This window comes from Mobula hypostoma, chromosome 23 (genome assembly GCF_963921235.1).
Source record: "Mobula hypostoma chromosome 23, sMobHyp1.1, whole genome shotgun sequence".
Classification (NCBI taxonomy): domain Eukaryota; kingdom Metazoa; phylum Chordata; class Chondrichthyes; order Myliobatiformes; family Myliobatidae; genus Mobula; species Mobula hypostoma.
Window position 1 is genome coordinate 51,502,369 of NC_086119.1, and position 19,098 is coordinate 51,521,466.

A 19,098-nucleotide genomic window follows, 5' to 3' on the forward strand; every position below is an offset into this window, starting at 1 on the left:
AAACAGAACTAATATTTGTGGTCAGATGGCCTTCGTCGGAACTGGGAAAGAGAAACCAAGTTAGGCTTTGGTTTTAGAGATGGTTGGGGTAGGATGGATGGGATAGAGGGAATATCTCTGGAGGCAAGGTTAACTGACTTAATGAAGTATTGGAATGAGAAAATGAATAAAAGCTAGAAACTGACAGGTAGACAGTGAATATGATCGAAAGAAAACTAACATTATGAAATGTAGAGCAGACTATGTTAATCGAGTGAGGAAAAAGTAAGCCTCACTTTTCTGACACGATTTGAGTCAGAAAGTGCCACAGTTATTCGTATAACACATGAATTTTTTCCTTTTCAGATTTGAAGATTGTAAATTTCAGCAACTCTTGAATTCCACTACCCCTCCTTGCAGCATTTTTTGTTTATCAGAGTTCCAGCAACAAAAAAATTAAATGATCATTGTACTTTTAACTGCTAATCTTTCTAATATTATAGATTTCTTTCCTTATTAGATGCTGATCCAAAGGTGGCCATGTCGATGCTCCGATGGGTTTACACAGATGATCTGGATCTGAAAGAAGATGATGTGTTCCTCATTGACCTGATGAAATTGGCCAATCGATTTCAGCTGTTTCCACTCCGGGAAAGGTAGGTAGATTGGTAGATTATTTCATACACACAAGGAGAACTTGGCTTGTATCCATTCTGCTGTTTGTATATGACCTCTGTAGGCTAGAAATTGATGGAGCAGATCTTACTTGAAATGCGTTTGGGATTTTAATTTGGTATTTTTCATTAGTAAATGTGTTGTCAGATTTGGGAAATTGTTTAAAGTTAAGTTCAAGAAAAATGAAGGTCTGGTGCTTTATGGGTGGAGAGGAAGGATTTTGAGGAGAAAGGACACAGTAAAAAGTGGGAAAATTTGGGTCACAGTATACATCAAATTGGTATAATACAAAATACAGTGAAAAGCTTGTTGAGTACTGTTTATATAGATCATATCATTGCAGAGTACACTGAGCTAGGTTAAGGTAAAGCAACAGCAATGTAGAATCAACATACATCAAAGTTGCTGGTGAACGCAGCAGGCCAGGCAGCATCTATAGGAAGAGGCGCAGTCGACGTTTCAGGCCGAGACCCTTCGTCAGGACTAACTGAAGGAAGAGTGAGTAAGGGATTTGAAAGCTGGAGGGGGAGGGGGAGATGCAAAATGATAGGAGAAGACAGGAGGGGGAGGGATGGAGCCGAGAGCTGGACAGGTGATAGGCAAAAGGGGATACGAGAGGATCATGGGACGGGAGGTCCGGGAAGAAAGACGGGGGGGGGGTGACCCAGAGGATGGGCAAGAGGTATATTCAGAGGGACAGAGGGAGAAAAAGGAGAGTGAGAGAAAGAATGTGTGCATTAAAAAGAGTAACAGATGGGGTACGAGGGGGAGGTGGGGCCTAGCGGAAGTTAGAGAAGTCAATGTTCATGCCATCAGGTTGGAGGCTACCCAGACGGAATATAAGGTGTTGTTCCTCCAACCTGAGTGTGGCTTCATCTTTACAGTAGAGGAGGCCGTGGATAGACATGTCAGAATGGGAATGGGATGTGGAATTAAAATGTGTGGCCACTGGGAGATCCTGCTTTCTCTGGCGGACAGAGCCATAATGAGGTAGATTGTGAGGCCAAGAGTCTATCTTATAAACAGATCTTTCAAGAGTCTGATAACAGTGGGATAGCAGCTGACCTTCAGCCTGGTGGTACATGCTTTCAGGCTTGTGTTTTTTCTGCCTAATGTGAGGGGGGAGAAGAGAGAATTTCCATAGGGTCTTTGATTTTTCTGGCTTCTTCATTGACAAAGTCTGTTGAGATTCCTGTGAAGTGCTTAGCTGTGTGACAGTTCTCCAGTTTTTTGCAGTCATGTGCAGAGCAGTTGCCTGACTGAGCAATTATGCGTCCAGACAATGGTTTCTCTGGTGCATGGATTAAAAGTTGGTAAGCATTGACAGGGGGAAGAGAGGCATTGGTGAGCTTTCTTAGTCATGACATCAATGTGGTTGTTAATGTTTTGGAATTGGAAAATGGCGGATGAGGTTCAAGACAGATGAATATGAAATAGTACTTGTTGGCACTTGGCACCACAGTTGTACCTTCAGAGTACAGATGCTAACTATTCCCCCTCCAAGAGTTAGCAAGCTAGTGGACAATATCTAGCATTGTAGAGTTTATTTCTCAAGGGTTGCATTGAGAAGTTGGGAAGTTATGCTCGACACACTTGGAGTATTGCATACAGCACGTTTGATTGCTGAATGTGAGATATACAGCAGAGGCACTGGAGGGAATGCAAGGTAGAATCCAAGCAATCCATAGGGGATTCATTCACCTAATTCCAGGTTTTACAGGTTTATCCTATCAAGAAAAGCTAGATAATTTGGCTTCGTATTCCTTATAGTTTAGAAAAACAAAGGGTCATTTTACAAGTTCTTAAGGGCCTTGACAGGGTAGATGTTGGGATGTTGCCACTATCGGAGAGGCATGAACAAAAGAACATAGTGGCAGAATACCATTTATTATATACGTCCTACTGTTTGACTTCCTAAAATGCATCACCTCTCATTTGTCAGGGTTAAGTTTATCTGCTGATACTGTACTCAACTTTCCATTCTGCTTTAACCTTAAACATCCTCCCTTACTGTCCACAACATCCTTTGGTGCCATCCTCAAGTTTACTAATCACATCTTTTCATTGAAATTGACATTACCACAAACCAATTGGGGTCTGAACACCAATCCCTGTGATCTATCACTGGTCACAGACTTGCAACCCATCTCTCCTATCATCAAGATGACTTTGGACCCAATTAGCCACTTCAATTAACCTTTCGGACCGATCTATCAGGTTAGTTCTGGATGCAGTAGACTTTATGGGCCATCAGCTATTATCTATTTACATAGCAGGTCTTGCTCTCTGTAATAATTGATTGTAGGCCATTTATCCCTTTGAGAATGGTTTTCCTCCATTCAGTTTCTAGACATAGTCTGTATTTTGGCTCAATTTACCTACCCATTTCCATGATCCCTGATATTCTTGTTCAACAAAAACTATGGGTTAGTCTCAAGATCAACATGCATTGTGATGGGGAAAGCAAGAAGGCAAAGTACAAAAAACAAACTCCTTTGCAGTTTGAGCAGCAGAAGTTGGAGAGAGTGGATTGAGTAATTGAGGTTTAGATTGAGATCCTACATCCAGACTAAGAATAGAGAGGGACAATGGCCAGTATAAAGGATGAATGGTGAGACCAATAAGTGAAAGGATGGAGTTGCGAGGCAGGCAGGTATGTGATGGGTGGAAACAGCTGGTGGGGGTGAAAGTGGCAGCTAGAGGCTGATAAGTAGGGCACGAGTTACAAGTGGAAAAAGCATGGTGATAATGGGGAACTATTAATGGAGCGATGATGGTGGAACTAGATGGGGAGGGAATCCTGTGGATGAAATGTGTGAGCAGTAGGAGAATGGGACCAGGAGAGATTGGGAATTGGGACTGAAAATGAGTGATGGTGGCTTGGTGAGGTGCTGGTGGAATGGGAAAGGGAACAAAATGGGAGGATTGTAGGTGGATTGGATGGAGGGAAACAGGAGGTTACTGTGGGAAGTCTGTAACCCATTTCCAGCTGGGTAGTCCATAACACTAAAATATGAACTTAAAATAAAATTCATAATATTGGGTATTGACCTCCCCAGTGTTAATGAGATGCTGTCACCAGAGCTTCAGTGCATAGAAAAAGGGCATGGCAGATGGAATATAATATATCATCCTCTTTGGTTAAAAAATAAGGCAGAGTTCCTGTTAAATAATTTTTTTTTAAAGGTATTGGTCTTTGAGGGACCTGAATATCATTGTACCCAAGTCATTTGAAAATTGTTTGGGTACAGCAAGCAGTCAAGAAAGCAAACAATAGGTTAGCCTTGGAGACGTGAGACTGCATCTGCTGGAATCTGGAGCAACATGTTAAATGCTGGAAGGATTTGGATGGGGGAGGGGGTTGAGGTTGTGCAGGCATCTGTGGAGGAAAATGGACAATTGATATTTCAGGTGGAGGTGGGAGAGAGAGCCAGTATAAAGAACTGAGAGGATGGCGTGCAGCAAGAGCTGGCTGCTGATAGGTGGATCCAGGTGAGGAACACTGACGGCCAATGGAAGAGGAAAGGATTAAAACAGTGACAAGCTGGTTGGAGATAGATGGAAGCAACAAAGGGCTGCAGATGATGGAATCTGTTACCAAAGGAAGATGGAGCTTGGAACCAAATAAGGGAGGTGGAGTGGGCAGTTAGGAGAGGGGGCCCTGTTGGAGGAGTGTGTAGATTATCTTTAGGGAGTGTTGTCTCAGAAAGGCAGTGTCCATTATTAAGGACCTCCAGCACCCAGGGCATGCCCTTTTCTCACTGTTACCATCAGGTAGGAGATACAGAAGCCTGAAGGCACACACTCAGCAATTCAGGAACAGCTTCTTCCCCTCTGCCATCCAGTTCCTGAATGGACATTGAAGCTCACTTTTTAATATACAGTATTTCTGTTTTTGTACTTTTTAAAATCTATTCAATATATGTAATTGATTTACTTGTTCATTTTTATTTTATTATCTTTTTTTTTCTCTGCTAGATTATGTATTGCATTGAAGTGCTGCTGCTTAGTTAACAAATTTCACATCACATGCCGGTGATAATAAACCTGATTCTGATTATGTATTAACCATTACTGGAAGGGGATATGAGTCTGAGTACTCCTACTACAATTGTATAGTACCTCAGTGAAGTAATTCCTGGAATAATATGTCCAGCTCTGATCTCTGTAATGGAGGGAATGGAGCATATGTTCACTAGATTGATTTCTGCAATTGTGGGGTATTGTCTTAAGAGTAGGAGGGCCTAGATTTGTCTTTTAGCTGTATCAGGAAATCTGATGTGTTGCTGTCAGTATCCCAAGATCACACTCCTTTATCATAAATTGTAACATTTGAGATTAGCTTTATCTTTTATGTGTACTGCCTTCATGTTTACTTCCTTGTTTTTGAGTAACCAGAGCCAGAACATGTAGTACTTGTCTTCTTACCAAAATTCAAAGTAACTTCATTATCAAAGTATATATACGTCACCATATACAATCCTGGGATTCATTTTCTTGTGGGCAGTCACAGTAAGTACATAAAACAATAGAATTAATGAAAGATCACGCCCAACAGGACAGACAACAACCAATATGCAAAACAACCAACATACTGTACAAATACAAAAAGAAAGAGCTGAAAAAGAAATAATAAATATTGAGAGCATGAAATGACCACTAACAGAAGAAAGTCTACAAATGCTGGAAACCCAAAGTAACGCACACAAAATGCTTGAGGAACTCAGCAGGTCAGACAGCATCTATGGAAAAAAGTAAACAGTCGACTTTTTGGACCGAGACCCTTCTTTATGGTTTGATTAAACCATCTCACTCATTGTTTCATTTACGGAACGTAGCATTCTGTTGAACTTAAGATTTTTCTACTCTGCTTTGATAGTTTTAAAAAATATCTGGTCTTCTGTGTTGCCCAGAAGGTGTCAATATTACTAAGATTTTCAAAATAGGAGTAGGAGTTGGTCTTTTGCAGCCCTTTATACTCCTCCAATTTAGTGCAGCTGATTTTTTTTTTCTTCGGTACCGTAGTTCACTGATCCCAACGTCCTTGATATCCAAGAACCTACCAATGAGTATGTTGAATGACGGCCTTCACCATTCTCATGGGTAGAGAATTCCAAAGATTCAGCATCCATTGGCTGAAAACGTTCTTACTTTGGTTAAGAACAATTGTCCCGTTATGTTCCAGTGGAGGTCTATAGAACATGAGGTGACCACTAGTTACGGTCATTCCAGTCACAGGGAACACAAGTGTATTTTCTATAGAAGCTTTCAACCTGCTTAGCAATTAACTTTAACTTTCTCTGGTTGAAGTTTTACTCCTGGCTTTTCTTGAGATAACTGATGATGCTTCCACTTATCTCATTTGTGACTTGTCTTCAACTGCCCGTTCAGTTGTATAATCAAAAGCATGAGAAAATGCCATGTTTTTGCATCATTTCTTCCTTGCTTTCAATCTAATTCATGCCCTCTTTAAACGCTCATTGATGGTGCAAAAAATGTATTTGAGCATTAAAACTGTAAGTTAACAATGGACAGTGATGCTAAATTACTTCCTTTGCATTCCCTTAAAGGCATTTCATATTCTATACTCCTAGTCTTTGGTATATTTGAAAATCAGATCATTTACTGTATCAAGACCTTCTGTTTCCTGCACGTTATCAGGATTATGATACAAACCTGGTGAAGGTCAGCATCCTCTTTTGTAACATCCTTGCAGTACTGGGTCATGTAGTATTTGTGTATTGCATTTACCTGCATGTGGTTCATTTGTGCTCAAAATGACATGGCATTGTTCATCAGTTCTTAAGTTAGGTATGCTTTGACATATGTAAATGCATCTCTATAATCGGCTTCATAACTCACAGCAACGTTCATTTACTTTGGCAGAAATCTACATGTTCAAAAGCAGTAAGCTATGATGGCATATTTTACAAACAGGAACTCCAAGTCTTGTGAAGTTATTTGTTGTTAAATCTTGCGCATTCCAAGATCAAGAAATAGTCCTGTTGCACTGATTTATTTTAACTTTACCTTGCCTTGCTCCACCACTGGCGTCCTGTTCTATGCTTCCCTTTAAGTTTATCTTTACTGAGCACTCCAACCACTCTGTTTGCAGATTCCTCATTCCAATTGTTACTAAGACCTTATTGGATTCATTCACAACTTTCTTCCATACTGCCAACTCATTTCCCTCAGCTCACCAAGTTCAAATACTTTTCCTGTCCACACAAATTTTAAAGCCTGCAGTCTGGTTACTACTTGGTCTTCTGTTCTAGAAGTGTTCTGGTATTTTTGGTCCTTCTTGGTGTCCACATGTTTTTGGTTTAATGTTTGTAAATTTTGAGTTATTTCCAGTGGCTTCTATATCATTTTTATACTATTGAAATTATGCATAATGTTCAATTGTAGTGTAACTGAGCTTAAAAGAAGCTTAATATAAAAGTCCCCCAGAAATTGTCCCCATTTACGTGTACGGCTTCATTTCCTGATGATGTCAACTGATGAATTTGTGATTTGCAACTCCATATAGATTAGTTTTCCAGGAAGTAAATGGTTTGCCTTGTTCTTCTTAAAAACTTCACGTGTCTACTTTTAAGAACTAATTTTTATCTCTCCTTTGCAAGTCTAGATTTTTTTTCAGCCCTTGTCATTTACTTCCCAGTTCTTTAAACTTTAAGATGGTTGATTCTCAAAAACAAGTGCAAGTAAATTATGGATAATGGTTGTGATAGTATTCATTCCTGTTGGCCATGACCAATCTAAATAATTCACAGTTATGTTTAGTCAGTCTGCAATCCATTTAATTGTCCTCTGACTTCAATATTTATTGTAGAACAATGATCTGCAATTTTTTAAATCCATGCCTACATTTCCCTTTTATCACTTTAAAAAAAAATAAGGTAGGTCAGCATTGAAAACTTTGACCAGAGGATGTCAATACAAAAGTTTGTGCTCTGACAGCTGGCATTTTTGCTCACTTTCTATTTTATTGTCCAATGTTTCTGCACAGCTAAGATGCTGATACACCAGAAGGATCTACTCTTGCGCTCAGAAGGATCTGCACTCTTGTTGAAATAAGCATGTCTAGTGAATGTTGTAACCCACTATTATAAGATGTTTGAATGCTAACCTCTTTATTGCTGGCAACTAAAATTTTTTTTGAAGTGTCCTGTACTCTTTAACGCAGAGGCAGTAAATCTTTTCCTACTGACAGGTGTGAAAAGGGAGTAATGTCGATGGTTAACGTTAGGAACTGCATCCGGTTCTATCAGACTGCAGAGGAGCTGAATGCTGTTGCATTACTGAACTACTGTTCTGAAATCATAGCCAGCCATTGGGTGAGTCGCAGGATCACAATAGCTTGCATTATGTAGCATTGCCAATGTGGTGAAATGTCTTGAGATACTTAGCAAGAAAGATGCACCTAAGGCATAATGTTTAGGTCTAAGTTATGTTTTGTGCTATGTCTTTAGAATAGTTCCAGGTTTGTCCTGAACATTTCTCGGTTATTAACAATTTTTGACTTGGCAACAATTTAACGTTGCCTTTGCTGTGACATCAATAAATTCTCTGCCCATATCAAATGGGCGACTTGAACATTCTTTGCCTCATTTCCCAAGTTGGTGACGTGACCTGCTGAAAATCTACTTTGGTTGATTTAATTGTAGGGATTTGCTTTCTGGGAAATGGGACATTTTTGGACAAGGTTACTTTCGCTTCAGGTGCAATTTAAGATGGGAATTTTTCAGCAACATTTCTAACTTCCTGAAGTCTGTAATATTGAAGTGCTACTGTGAAACGACACTATTTCGCAATTATGAAAAACTGGTTGTTTGAAGTTTACTTTGGTATACCTGATGAGTGAATGATGGGTGCTGGATATGACTATTAACTTTAATTCACCCAGAAATTTGCTTCAAATTCTATCCATATCTTTTGAGTGTTTGCAGAGTTTTCACTGTAAGTTGGAGATTGAATGGCTTTTTTGGCCCCACATTAAATTTTCAGTGAGCCGTGAGGGGATTGGTTTGAACTTGTTTGCTGAAGTAGTTCATTTCCATTATAAAAGTGGTAACTATAGTTTTGCCTTCCACGTCCCTCAATGGAACGATTGTGTTTGGATGAAATGCAAGATTAAAATGGTCTTTGACTTCTCAATTGGACATAAGCCTTTGATGCTATTGGCCCCTCCCCTGTGTTGTAGCCAAGTTGGTCTTTTAATATGTATTTTATTTTAGTTATTAAATCATTCCTTCACTTGCTATTGCAGGACCTTGTGGCAACAAATTCTTTGCTTATCTTCCAGTTTAATAGTAAGATAGTTTTTTAAAAATCATTGCGATGAGTTGGATACAGGATAGACCAGTTGCATCAGATTAATAATGTCATCTAGTGGTGAGCATGAGTTACATTTCCCACCCTGACTTGTCATTGTGAAATGTGTAACCCGACTGAGATGCAGATAAAAACAATGCTGGGAAAAACTCTTAGCAAGCAGCATCTGTGGAGAGCATTAGTACTTTGCTTCAATGTTTAAGTGACTGATTTACAATATCTGCAGTATTTTTCTTTTGTAATATTAGACAGCAGGAAATCATTGTTAGGAATGCATTTACTTTCACCTTCAGAGCCCGTGTTACTTTAACTATTCCTTAAGTAAAAGAATATGGCCATAGATGCTATTTTTTTTGTAGTTTCTTGCAAAATAACCTGAGAGATCCAGTTCCGGTCTCCATAGCAGTAGAATTTTGTTCCACTTAGCATCAAATGTTGGATTGCAGTGTTGGATGTTCCCATGAAAGATTTCTGTACTTGTGTCTATCCACTGAAGTCAATGATCTTTCAATAAAAAAAGTTACTGTTTTACTTCATAAATAGTAATAAATCAATTGGTTCCTAATCTGGCCTTTTCTCAGCAATTTCATCTACCCCAATCCACATTTCCATTCCCCAGGACAGGTCACCATTCATTATCTGCAACTATAGCTCATTAATCAAGATCCTTCTTACTAATTTGGTATGATTCTGTTCCTTTGCATGTCTTCTGTAAAACTTTCATTGCTTTTCTAAAGTAATTTTCCTCACCCATGGCATCTACAGAATGATGAATTCTCCTTTGTGATTGATGGGTAGAAACGTAATTTGCAGAAAACTTTGAGAACTGAATGGAAAATTGCACCAAACATGCTATGAAACAGTCATCAGCGTTCTCAACTACATTTAAGGGTTACAGTCAATAAAAGGGAATTAACATCCATTTTAAAAGTAAAATTTTGCTTATTGAACTAAAATTATATTTTGAAGAATGATCATAATATTCTGTCTTGGTCAGTAGAAAACTATCCCTGTGCTAGGAATCCTGATTGTAACAAACTTCGTCCAGGTTCTGAGCTCCATTACTCAGCCAGGTAACTGTGGAATAGTTAGTGACTGGTAAATAAGTTTGTTTTAAATGAAGGATGTGGCCAGAAGCAGCAAAGGTCCTGTGTTTAGAAACAGCAGAATCTTGGCTCAGATATCTAGATTCTGCGAGGATGACTGACACAAGGTCATTTTGATTCAGTGTCTTAGTGTCATGGTGTATATTCACACTCACGATTAGGTTTGGTGCATTTACTTCTCACTGGGTCTGAGAGTAAACAGTTCCACAGTTGCTCTGTGGCTCCTGTTGGATTTGAACTAGGATTGAATCGAATATTTCTTGAAACTGTTAATCAGAACCAATTGGCATTGATCTAAAATACTAGCTGTTTCTCTCTGCAGTTGCCACTTGACCTGTTCAACATTTCTGGTTTTGTTTTTATCCTGCATCAGCAATAAATGCCCAGATCAGGGACAGAGTGAAGGGCATTCATGACCAAACCTGTCCACTTAACTTCCTCACTGCTCTTTCCTTGGAATATTTAATCACAAAAAGACTATTTGTAGTATTTGTTTAGTAGTAACTATTCTCAAGATACTGGACCAGTTGCCAAAAGTGGAGAGAATAAACTTGGCAGTGTGCATGAGGCTGGAATAGAGAACATTACAAGCGGTTTGGATACGAGAACTTAAATTACGTCAATGAAGATTACAATGTCAAAGCATTTTCCATTGCACCTTTTAAAAATATTGGCTTTCTGTTGTACAACAATGTGATTAATGCTGTCATTAATTTTGTTAATCACTCAACAGCCTTAAAATAGTTGCTTTGATTGTTTATCTATTGGCCCATGTGGGCTACTAAAAGCTGTTTCTGTATTTATCCAGGATGACCTGCAGAAGGATGATTTCAGCAGCATGACTGCTCCTTTATTATACAAAATGATTAAATCAAAAACAGAATACCCTTTGCATAAAGCTATCAAAGTGGAAAGAGAAGATGTTGTATTTCTCCACCTTATTGCAATGGATTCTCAGGTAGAAGTAATAGCTATTAACTAAAGTGCATTAAGCAGTGCCGTGATATTGGTGCTTATCTTAATTCTCAACCTTCTTATATTGTAACATTGAGCAATCTTGTCTAGTTCATTGTATGTTAGCTGAAAGGAGTGCATTTTTGCTGTAGCCTTCAAGATGAGCTGCAGCTGCATCTGCAGCAGATGTTGGGTGGCACGTGGGTCTCGAGAGCAGAGAGGCAGCAGGTCCCAGTTGCACCGAAGTTTAATCTTGACCTTGGCTGCTGTCTGTGGAGTTTACCCTTGGTTTTTACCAGTTCCTCTGGTTTCCTCCCCCATACCGAAGAAATGCAGGTTTTCAGGTTAATGATCACTGCTGAGCTGATTGGTAGAATTGGACCGGTGGGGCTGATAGGAATGATAGGAATGTGGCATATATGCAACGTTGATGGTTGAAGACCGAGTTGGAAGAAGGGCCTGTTTCTGTGCTCTGCGATTCAAAGTTGTTGATGAATTATGGGATTTAACTCTGTACAAATGAAACTTCTGAAGAAGAAACGGCCTTGAAAGCAATATTGCTGAGAATTTCTCAGGCTTGCTTATCTTTGAGAATTGCTTATTTCTGTTCTGTGGTTAAAATATTCCCATTATTTTGCATAATATCCTGGGTTACTGGTAATCAATCTGGTTAGTTTATTGGATTTTGCTTAAAAGTTACAAATTGTGGAGTACATTTAACTGGTGAAAAGATTTCAGATTTATTTATTGCATGTACATTGATTTTGTTAACAACCATCACACCTAAGGATGTACAAATGAAATGGAGCTCATTTTGGGAATAAATATTTGCCTCTTTTTAAAGGGATTGTCTGAGTGTGTCAAGCGTGTGTTTAGTAACAGCACCAAAAACAAATCTGGCCAACTTCATTTTGTAGTGTAAAAGAATTTTTTTTTTGATTCTCACAGTGTTCACTAAAGCATTTTATTAATCTATAGTTGCCTGGTAAACTAAATGAACTTGATGATAACGGAGAACTGGCCTTGGATCTGGCTCTATCTCGACGGCTAGAGAGTATTGCAACAACGCTGGTTAATAACAAAGCAGATGTTGATATGGTGGATAAGAATGGCTGGAGTTTACTTCACAAAGCTATCCAAAGAGGTAAAGTGAAAGTGAACAAACAAAGGTCCATGCATTGATCATTTAACTGTCCAGAGTTTTCTCCAGTGTTCGGCATGCTCTGTTTATGTGGAATTGGCTCAGTAGCATATTTTGCAAGTTATGAAGATGTGGATCTACTTATTTAGTATAAACCTATTTATACTGCAGCTGCAAGAACCATATTATAATTGAAATAAAACCAAAGTGCTAGAAACTTTGTGTATTCAGCAGCATGTGAGCAAGGGTGGAAAACATTTAAATCTTTCAGGTTGTTCTCTTTATCAAAGCTGGAGAGATGATGGATACAAAATAAGTACAGAGGGAGTGCAAGGGATAAGGGAACAAAAGACAAAATCTGAAACAGTATCAGGTGAGATTAAATGAAAAGGTGAATGGCAGTTGTGGATAAATTAAATCAGAATCGACCATTTTCAGCAGCTGTTTCTTAGGGTATGAATGGGGGCAATGTTCTTGAATTGTTGTAATTGTAGAATGTGTCAAATCCGTAGGTCATTTCCTAAGAGTTCAAGTTTTGTTGTTCCACCCAAAAACTGTTTTCTTCATCAATTCTGTTAATAGCTGATTTTGTTAAAATTTGTCTACATAAACATCGCATTCTGGCACCGCACAGTAAAATAACACAATAATTCCGTGTAATGGTTATTTAATAACCTAAAATTGCCAATTGCACAGTAATTATGGCAACTAATGGTAAACCCAGATCTGCTTTACAAGATTCTTTTAAAATACCATTGTCCACTTTGAATCTAACGAATTCAATGGTCGGGCTGCACTGGAGAATTAAACTCCAGTAATTCTTTAGTATCCTTTGGAAATGGAAGACCAGCAATCTTACAGACAGTTCTATATTTAGTAAAGACCAGCTCTGGAGTAGCCCCTTTATGTGCCTCAGAACAACTGAAAATGGTTGCTTCAGTTTTATACCACCATTTTCTGAACAAAGGGGGATTGGAAATTCCTTTTGTACCTCATTTTGTGTTCTTTGCATTTTTCAATTACTTGTAGAATGCGGGTGTTGCTGGCAAAATTGCAATGTTTTTGCTATCTACACATTTATGTTATTGTTCTTGAAGTAACCTGCCACCTGGAGTTTCATCATTTAGACCAAGTGAAGGAATGTTTCCAAGTTTAGATAGTGTGTGACATGAAGGAGCTTGCAGGTAGAATTTTCTTTCCACTTCAAAATGGTATCGTTTGCAGGTTTCAGAAATGCTGTTGAAGAAATGCAAAAAGACAGCTGGTTTGCACTTTTATGTCCAGAACTGTGAGCTATAAATACATTGAAATGTTCTGATGCTTTTCTGACTGTTCAAACTACCATGAGTGATTACTGTCTATTCCTTCTTTACTGTTTGAAAAATTGGAACTTCTAGATGTTTTTCACAAATCATAAGGGCAAATCAAACTTTCCAAGTTAATTTTTTGTATAGACAAACATGCTTGTTTCTAATGTGAAGCAGTTTTGATAAGATATTATAATTTAGCTAATTTGATCACTGTCATAAATCCATGTGCTTGGAAAGGAATATGACCAAGAAGGGCAAAACTTTTAATTTTTAAAAAATTTTTGCCTGTCTTGTATGGGGACAGACAACAGTTAAAGAGCTTTAGTTTCCCCTGCTACTATTTGAATGAAACAGTTATTTGAGCAGTTTAGCTGCTTACTATTTTCAGAATCAAGTTTATTATCACATCATGAAATGTTATTTTCTGGTTGCACTACAGTGCAAGACATAAATTGTTTTAAGTCACAATAAAAAAAAATGGTGTAAGAGAGTAGTGAGATACTGCTCATTGGTTCATGGACCGTTCAGCAATCTGATGACAGGGGAAGAAGCTGCTCTTAAAACCTTGTGTGGGTTTTCAAGGCTCCTGTACCACCACTTTGATAGTAATAAAGAGAAGAGTGCATGTCCTGGACGGTAAGGGTCCTTCTCCATGAGGCACTGCTTTTTGAAAATGTTTTCGCTGGTGGGGAGGGTTGTGCTAGCTGAGAATGTTTTCCATGGTGCATCTGTAGAAATTTTATGGTCTTTGATGACAGACCAAACCACCTCAAATTATTAATGAAGTAGAACTGCTGGCGTACCTTCTTCATGATTACGAAAATGGGGGGAGGGTGGTTTCATTGAAACCTATCAAATGTTGAAAGGCCTCAATAGAGTAGATGTGGGGAGGATGTTTCCTATAGTGAAGGAGTCTAAGACCAGAGGACACAGCCTCAGAATAGAGGGATGTCCATTTAGAATGGAGATGAGGAAGTTCTTTAGCCAGATAGTGGGAAAGCTGTAGAGTTCATCGCTACAGGCGGCTGTGGAGGCCAAGTCATATTTAAGGCAGAGGTTGATAGTTTCCTGATTAGTTAGAGCGTGAAAGGATATGGGGAGAAGGCAGGAGACTGGGTCCGATAGGGAAATGGATCATCTATGACGAAATGGCCAAATCCTGCTCTTATATCTTGCGGTCTTAGATGTTGATGCCTTTTTTGCTGTATGGGTTCTGATTGTAATTTGTGAGTGCTCTGCTACAGATATGGCGGTTGGACCAGCAGATCTCCTGTAAAACTGTTGGTTGTAACTTGGTGGACTCATGGTCTGATGAATGGGGATCTGGGTCTGTTCTGAATCCATCTCGTTCAGATTTGCAGCCTTATAAAACATGTCCTTCTATATGGTCTTGCCAGAGAGCAGTATAATAAAGAAATGATGCACACAAAAGAATACCGTTCATTTTGTTGTAATACTATGAGTTTTATTTAGTCACCTCCCCCACCCCCCCATTGTTAATGCAATTAAGCCAAAAGCACCAACTTCTTCCTCAGTTTATCAGCCTTCTTCAAGTATTAGTCCGGTTTCCTTTGCAAAGCTTTTGAATTTCCTGTCATTACCTTCAAAGATTTCAAAGGTACATTTAATGTCAGAGAAATATACATCCTGAAATGCTTTTTCTTTGCAACCATCCACGAAAACAGAGGAGTGCCCCCAAAGAATAACAGTTAAATGTTAGAGCCCCAAAGTCGCCCCCCCGCTTCCTTCCCTCCCGTGCGTAAGTGGCAGTAAGCAACAATCTCCCCCCCTCCCCTCACCAGCAAAAAAAAACATCGGCACCCGCCACCATGCACTCAAGTGTGAGCAAAGCAACAGCAAAGACACAGACTTGCAGTACCCCAAAAACTACTTGTTCACCAGGTATTTGACATACCACAGGCTCTCTCTCCCTAATAAGGGAGAAAGTGGTGTTTCTGTTTCACAGCAAGAGGGGAGACATAACAAACAACTCGCTGGTTTACGATGTTAGAAGTCCGTTGTGTCACTTTTTCCGAGCTCTGTGCCCAAAGATCTCGGGTCTCTGGCCACACGGCCTTAGATCTTCCATCTCCCATGACACACCGGTCTTCTGCCTGGACACTGACCTCCGACTCCCCCCCTATCTCCAGAGCCACGAAATCTCAGTCCTCTGAAGGCGAGCAAAGCTCTTTGGCCGAACCCTTGGCATGCTGAATAATGGCCATTTGTGAAACCCCGAGAATGGGTCCCATTCCCGCGTAAGAACCGTAGTCAGCGTAACTCCAGGTCATGGTCTTCAAAAGAACCCTGAAAGGGGAAAGTAGAGATATTAAAGATGGAAATAGAGCTTTTTCCAAAGATGCAAGTAAAGGAGTTGCCCATTAGACTCCATTAATCGTCCTAAGCTTTTCATTTCCGATTATAACTTTTTCAGTAGCATTTGTTTTGCTCATTATCACAGTTATCTCAATTGCTTAATCTTTGTCCTCTAGCTATTGTCAGTGTGCAGCTTTGAATTAAAATCAAAACCTTATGGTTTGCACATTCTATTTCCCGTTTTTTTTTTAAAAACTCATTTAAGCATTTTATCTTCCTCATTTTTTGGAAATGGTTCCTGGGTATCCCATAGTAAACTTATGAAAGACATGCTGGAAAGACTTGATCCATTAGTGGCTCTGTAATGTACTTCCTGTAGTCTGGCCTTACGCAGCATTTGTTTAGTCACATTATGCTGTGATGTGTTTTAAATTTTTACAATCCTGCCAAGTAGTACTCTTGGATATATTAAGTAGTGTGTGGGTTTGGAGCTAAATATGTTCAATGTTTTGTTTTAACCTAGGTGATGAATTCTCTGCTAGCTTCTTGATTCGGAATGGCTCTTGTATAAATGCAGCTACGTATGGTGAGCAGGAGACATCACTTCACCTTGTGGCCTCATATAGTCACAAAAGCCACTCGTCAGAAGCAATGACAGGAATGGCACATATTGCACAAGCACTTTTAGAAGCAGCTGCCAATCCTAATATGCAGGATAGCAAAGGACGGTGAGTAACCATTGAGATGATGTTGGGTTTTTTGGGGGCATGTTGCCCAGTGAGTGACATCCAAAAGGATCATTGGAGGGTCAGGAAAAGAAAGCAAGAGAATATTCCAGATGCTCCCTGGTCTCCTTGTGTGATGGGCTGGAACCTACTGAGAATTGCCAAAACTTAGTCTGCAGTCCCAGCATCGAGAATTATGAAATTCCCATGTGGATTTAGAATTCCCAGACCTGCTGCGCTTCAACACTGGAGCACAAACCGACTGCATTGTTTGGTTTCATCAGTCAGAAATTAGAACTGTGAGGAATGGCCGGTGAGGGACTTTGAATGCGGTGGAATGGCTACAGAGTTAAATGACAAATAGCAGATAAATTTGAAATAGTAAAATGTTTTTAATGGGTTTGGACTTTTAAATTAATTAAATATTTCTTGAATGTTTCTGACTAGTTCTAACATTCAGAAGCAAAATTCTTGGTAGCTGACAAGGACCAAGATGGTGCAACTTTGCCAGCTAATGGGTGTCACATATTTTACGAAAAGGTCTTTTCTGGTTTATGTGAGTGAAAAACATTGTTGTTCAAGATTTTGACTCTATAAAGACTTGGGATTGCACTACACACATTAACACTATGACGTGATGCCAGTGTTTCTGTCACTAATTCTGTGATTTCAACATGGCACTTGCTGAAAATGGGAAGAGCACAGATGCCTTGCTCTTCTCAGATGTAGTAGAGTTCAGAAAATAAACCTATGGTTTGTAAGAAAAAGAATTTGTATGCATGAAATATCCTGTAGTGTCTGCAAGAAATGGAGATGGATCCTAGTCATAATCACGTAGCAGGAAAACAAACTGATGCATTCCAATGTCCTGGCCAGTGCTAAGAGACAGTAAAGCTAAATGCAGCCATTACAAAGTTTATAGGGAAGGAGATTACTGTTTAAACTTTCTTGTCATTCCACACTGAGGAGCTGAAAGTTTTCTTAAAACCCTTTGGATAAAATGTTTTGGGAACAAAAGTGCTGATATTGGTATAATGTGAATCTCATTTAAAAAAATAGTGCAATATGTTTTACTCCACCTGGAATTTGCTCTCTGAGCTGCACACCATCCTGATTTGCAAATGTGTTGACCTTTGGGTCAAAATCTCAAAAACCCTGTCCCAAACAACACTTTGGGTATACCACGCCAAGGGCTACAGCAGTTCAGGAAGGGAGCTCATTGCTAGGGCATCTGGGAATAGGCATTTAAATATTGACTCTTTAAGCATGCACAATGATTCTTGAATATGTTGTCTATTTACACAAGTCTACAAAGGAAATTTTTTTTGGGGAGAGATGGTGCTACCAAGTAGCTAAAGTAAAGATCTGTGTTTAATTATACACTTGGTTACCATTGTTTACAGTAGCTTTGAACAGTGCTTGTTACTGTGTTGTATTAATACCTTTCATTATGTGTTTATGTAACACTCAGTCTGCTTTACAATTGGTTGCAGTGTAGATCATAAAAATATAGGAGCAGAATTAGGCCATTTGGCCCATTGCGTCTGCTCTACCATTTCATCATGGTTGATCCGATTTTCCTCTCAGCCATGTATCACTTCACAACTTGACCAGTCAAAAATCTATCCAACCTCTGCCTCAAATATACATTAAAAACTCGGTCTCCAAAGCTACCCATGCCTGTGGCAAAGAATTCCACAGATCCGCCACCCTCTGGCTGAAGCAATTCCTCCTCATCTCTGTTCTAAAAGGACATCCCTCTATTCTGAGGCTGCGTCCTCTGGTCTTAGACTCTTCCATCATAGGAAGCATCCTCTCTACATCCACTCTATCAAGGCCTTTTACCATTAGATAGGTTTCAATGAGGTCACCCCTCATTCTTCTGAATTCCAGTGAATACAGGCCTAGAGTCATCAGATGCTCTTCATATAACAAGCCATTCAACCCTGGAATCATTTTTGTGAACCTCCTTTGAGCTCTCTCCAGTTTCAGCACATCCTTTCTAAGAAAAGGGGCCCAAACCTGCTCACAATACTCAAAGTGAGGCCTCACCAATAATTTATAAAGTTTCAGCATTACATCCTTGCTTTTATATTCTAGTCCTCTTGAAATGAATGCTAGCATTGTATTTGTCTTCCTCACCACAAACTTGAACTGCAAATTAACCTTCAGGGAATCCTGCACAAGGACCCCCAATCCCTTTGCGTCTCAGTTTTTTGTATTTTCTCTTCATTTAGAAAATAGTCACCCTTGAATTTCTCCCAAAGTGCATGACTGTGCACTTCCCAACACTATTTCATCTGCCATCTTTTTTGCCCATTCTCCTAATCTGTCTGAGTCCTTAAGTAGCCTCTCTACTTCCTCAAACTACCTGACCCTCCATCTATCTTCATATCATCTGCAAACTTTGCAACAAAGCCTTCAATTCCATCATCCAAATCATTGACATTTAACGTAAAAAGACCCCTGTGGAACACCACTAGTCACTGGCAGCCAGTTAGAAAAGGCTCACTTTATGCCCACTCTGTGGCTCCTGCCAATCAGCTTTATCCATGCTT

The 19,098-nt window shown here is 39.4% G+C and overlaps 1 protein-coding gene across 1 annotated transcript in view; it reads left to right on the forward strand.

The window, feature by feature from the left end:
- Positions 1-19,098, forward strand: part of ankfy1 (ankyrin repeat and FYVE domain containing 1) — a 98,995-nt gene that overhangs the window by 20,185 nt on the left and 59,712 nt on the right. The window contains exons 4-8 of the mRNA XM_063031506.1: positions 500-635; positions 7,868-7,991; positions 10,903-11,052; positions 12,027-12,192; positions 16,339-16,543. Coding sequence (XP_062887576.1) covers positions 500-635; positions 7,868-7,991; positions 10,903-11,052; positions 12,027-12,192; positions 16,339-16,543 — 781 coding nt within the window. The remainder of the gene's footprint in view (positions 1-499; positions 636-7,867; positions 7,992-10,902; positions 11,053-12,026; positions 12,193-16,338; positions 16,544-19,098) is intronic.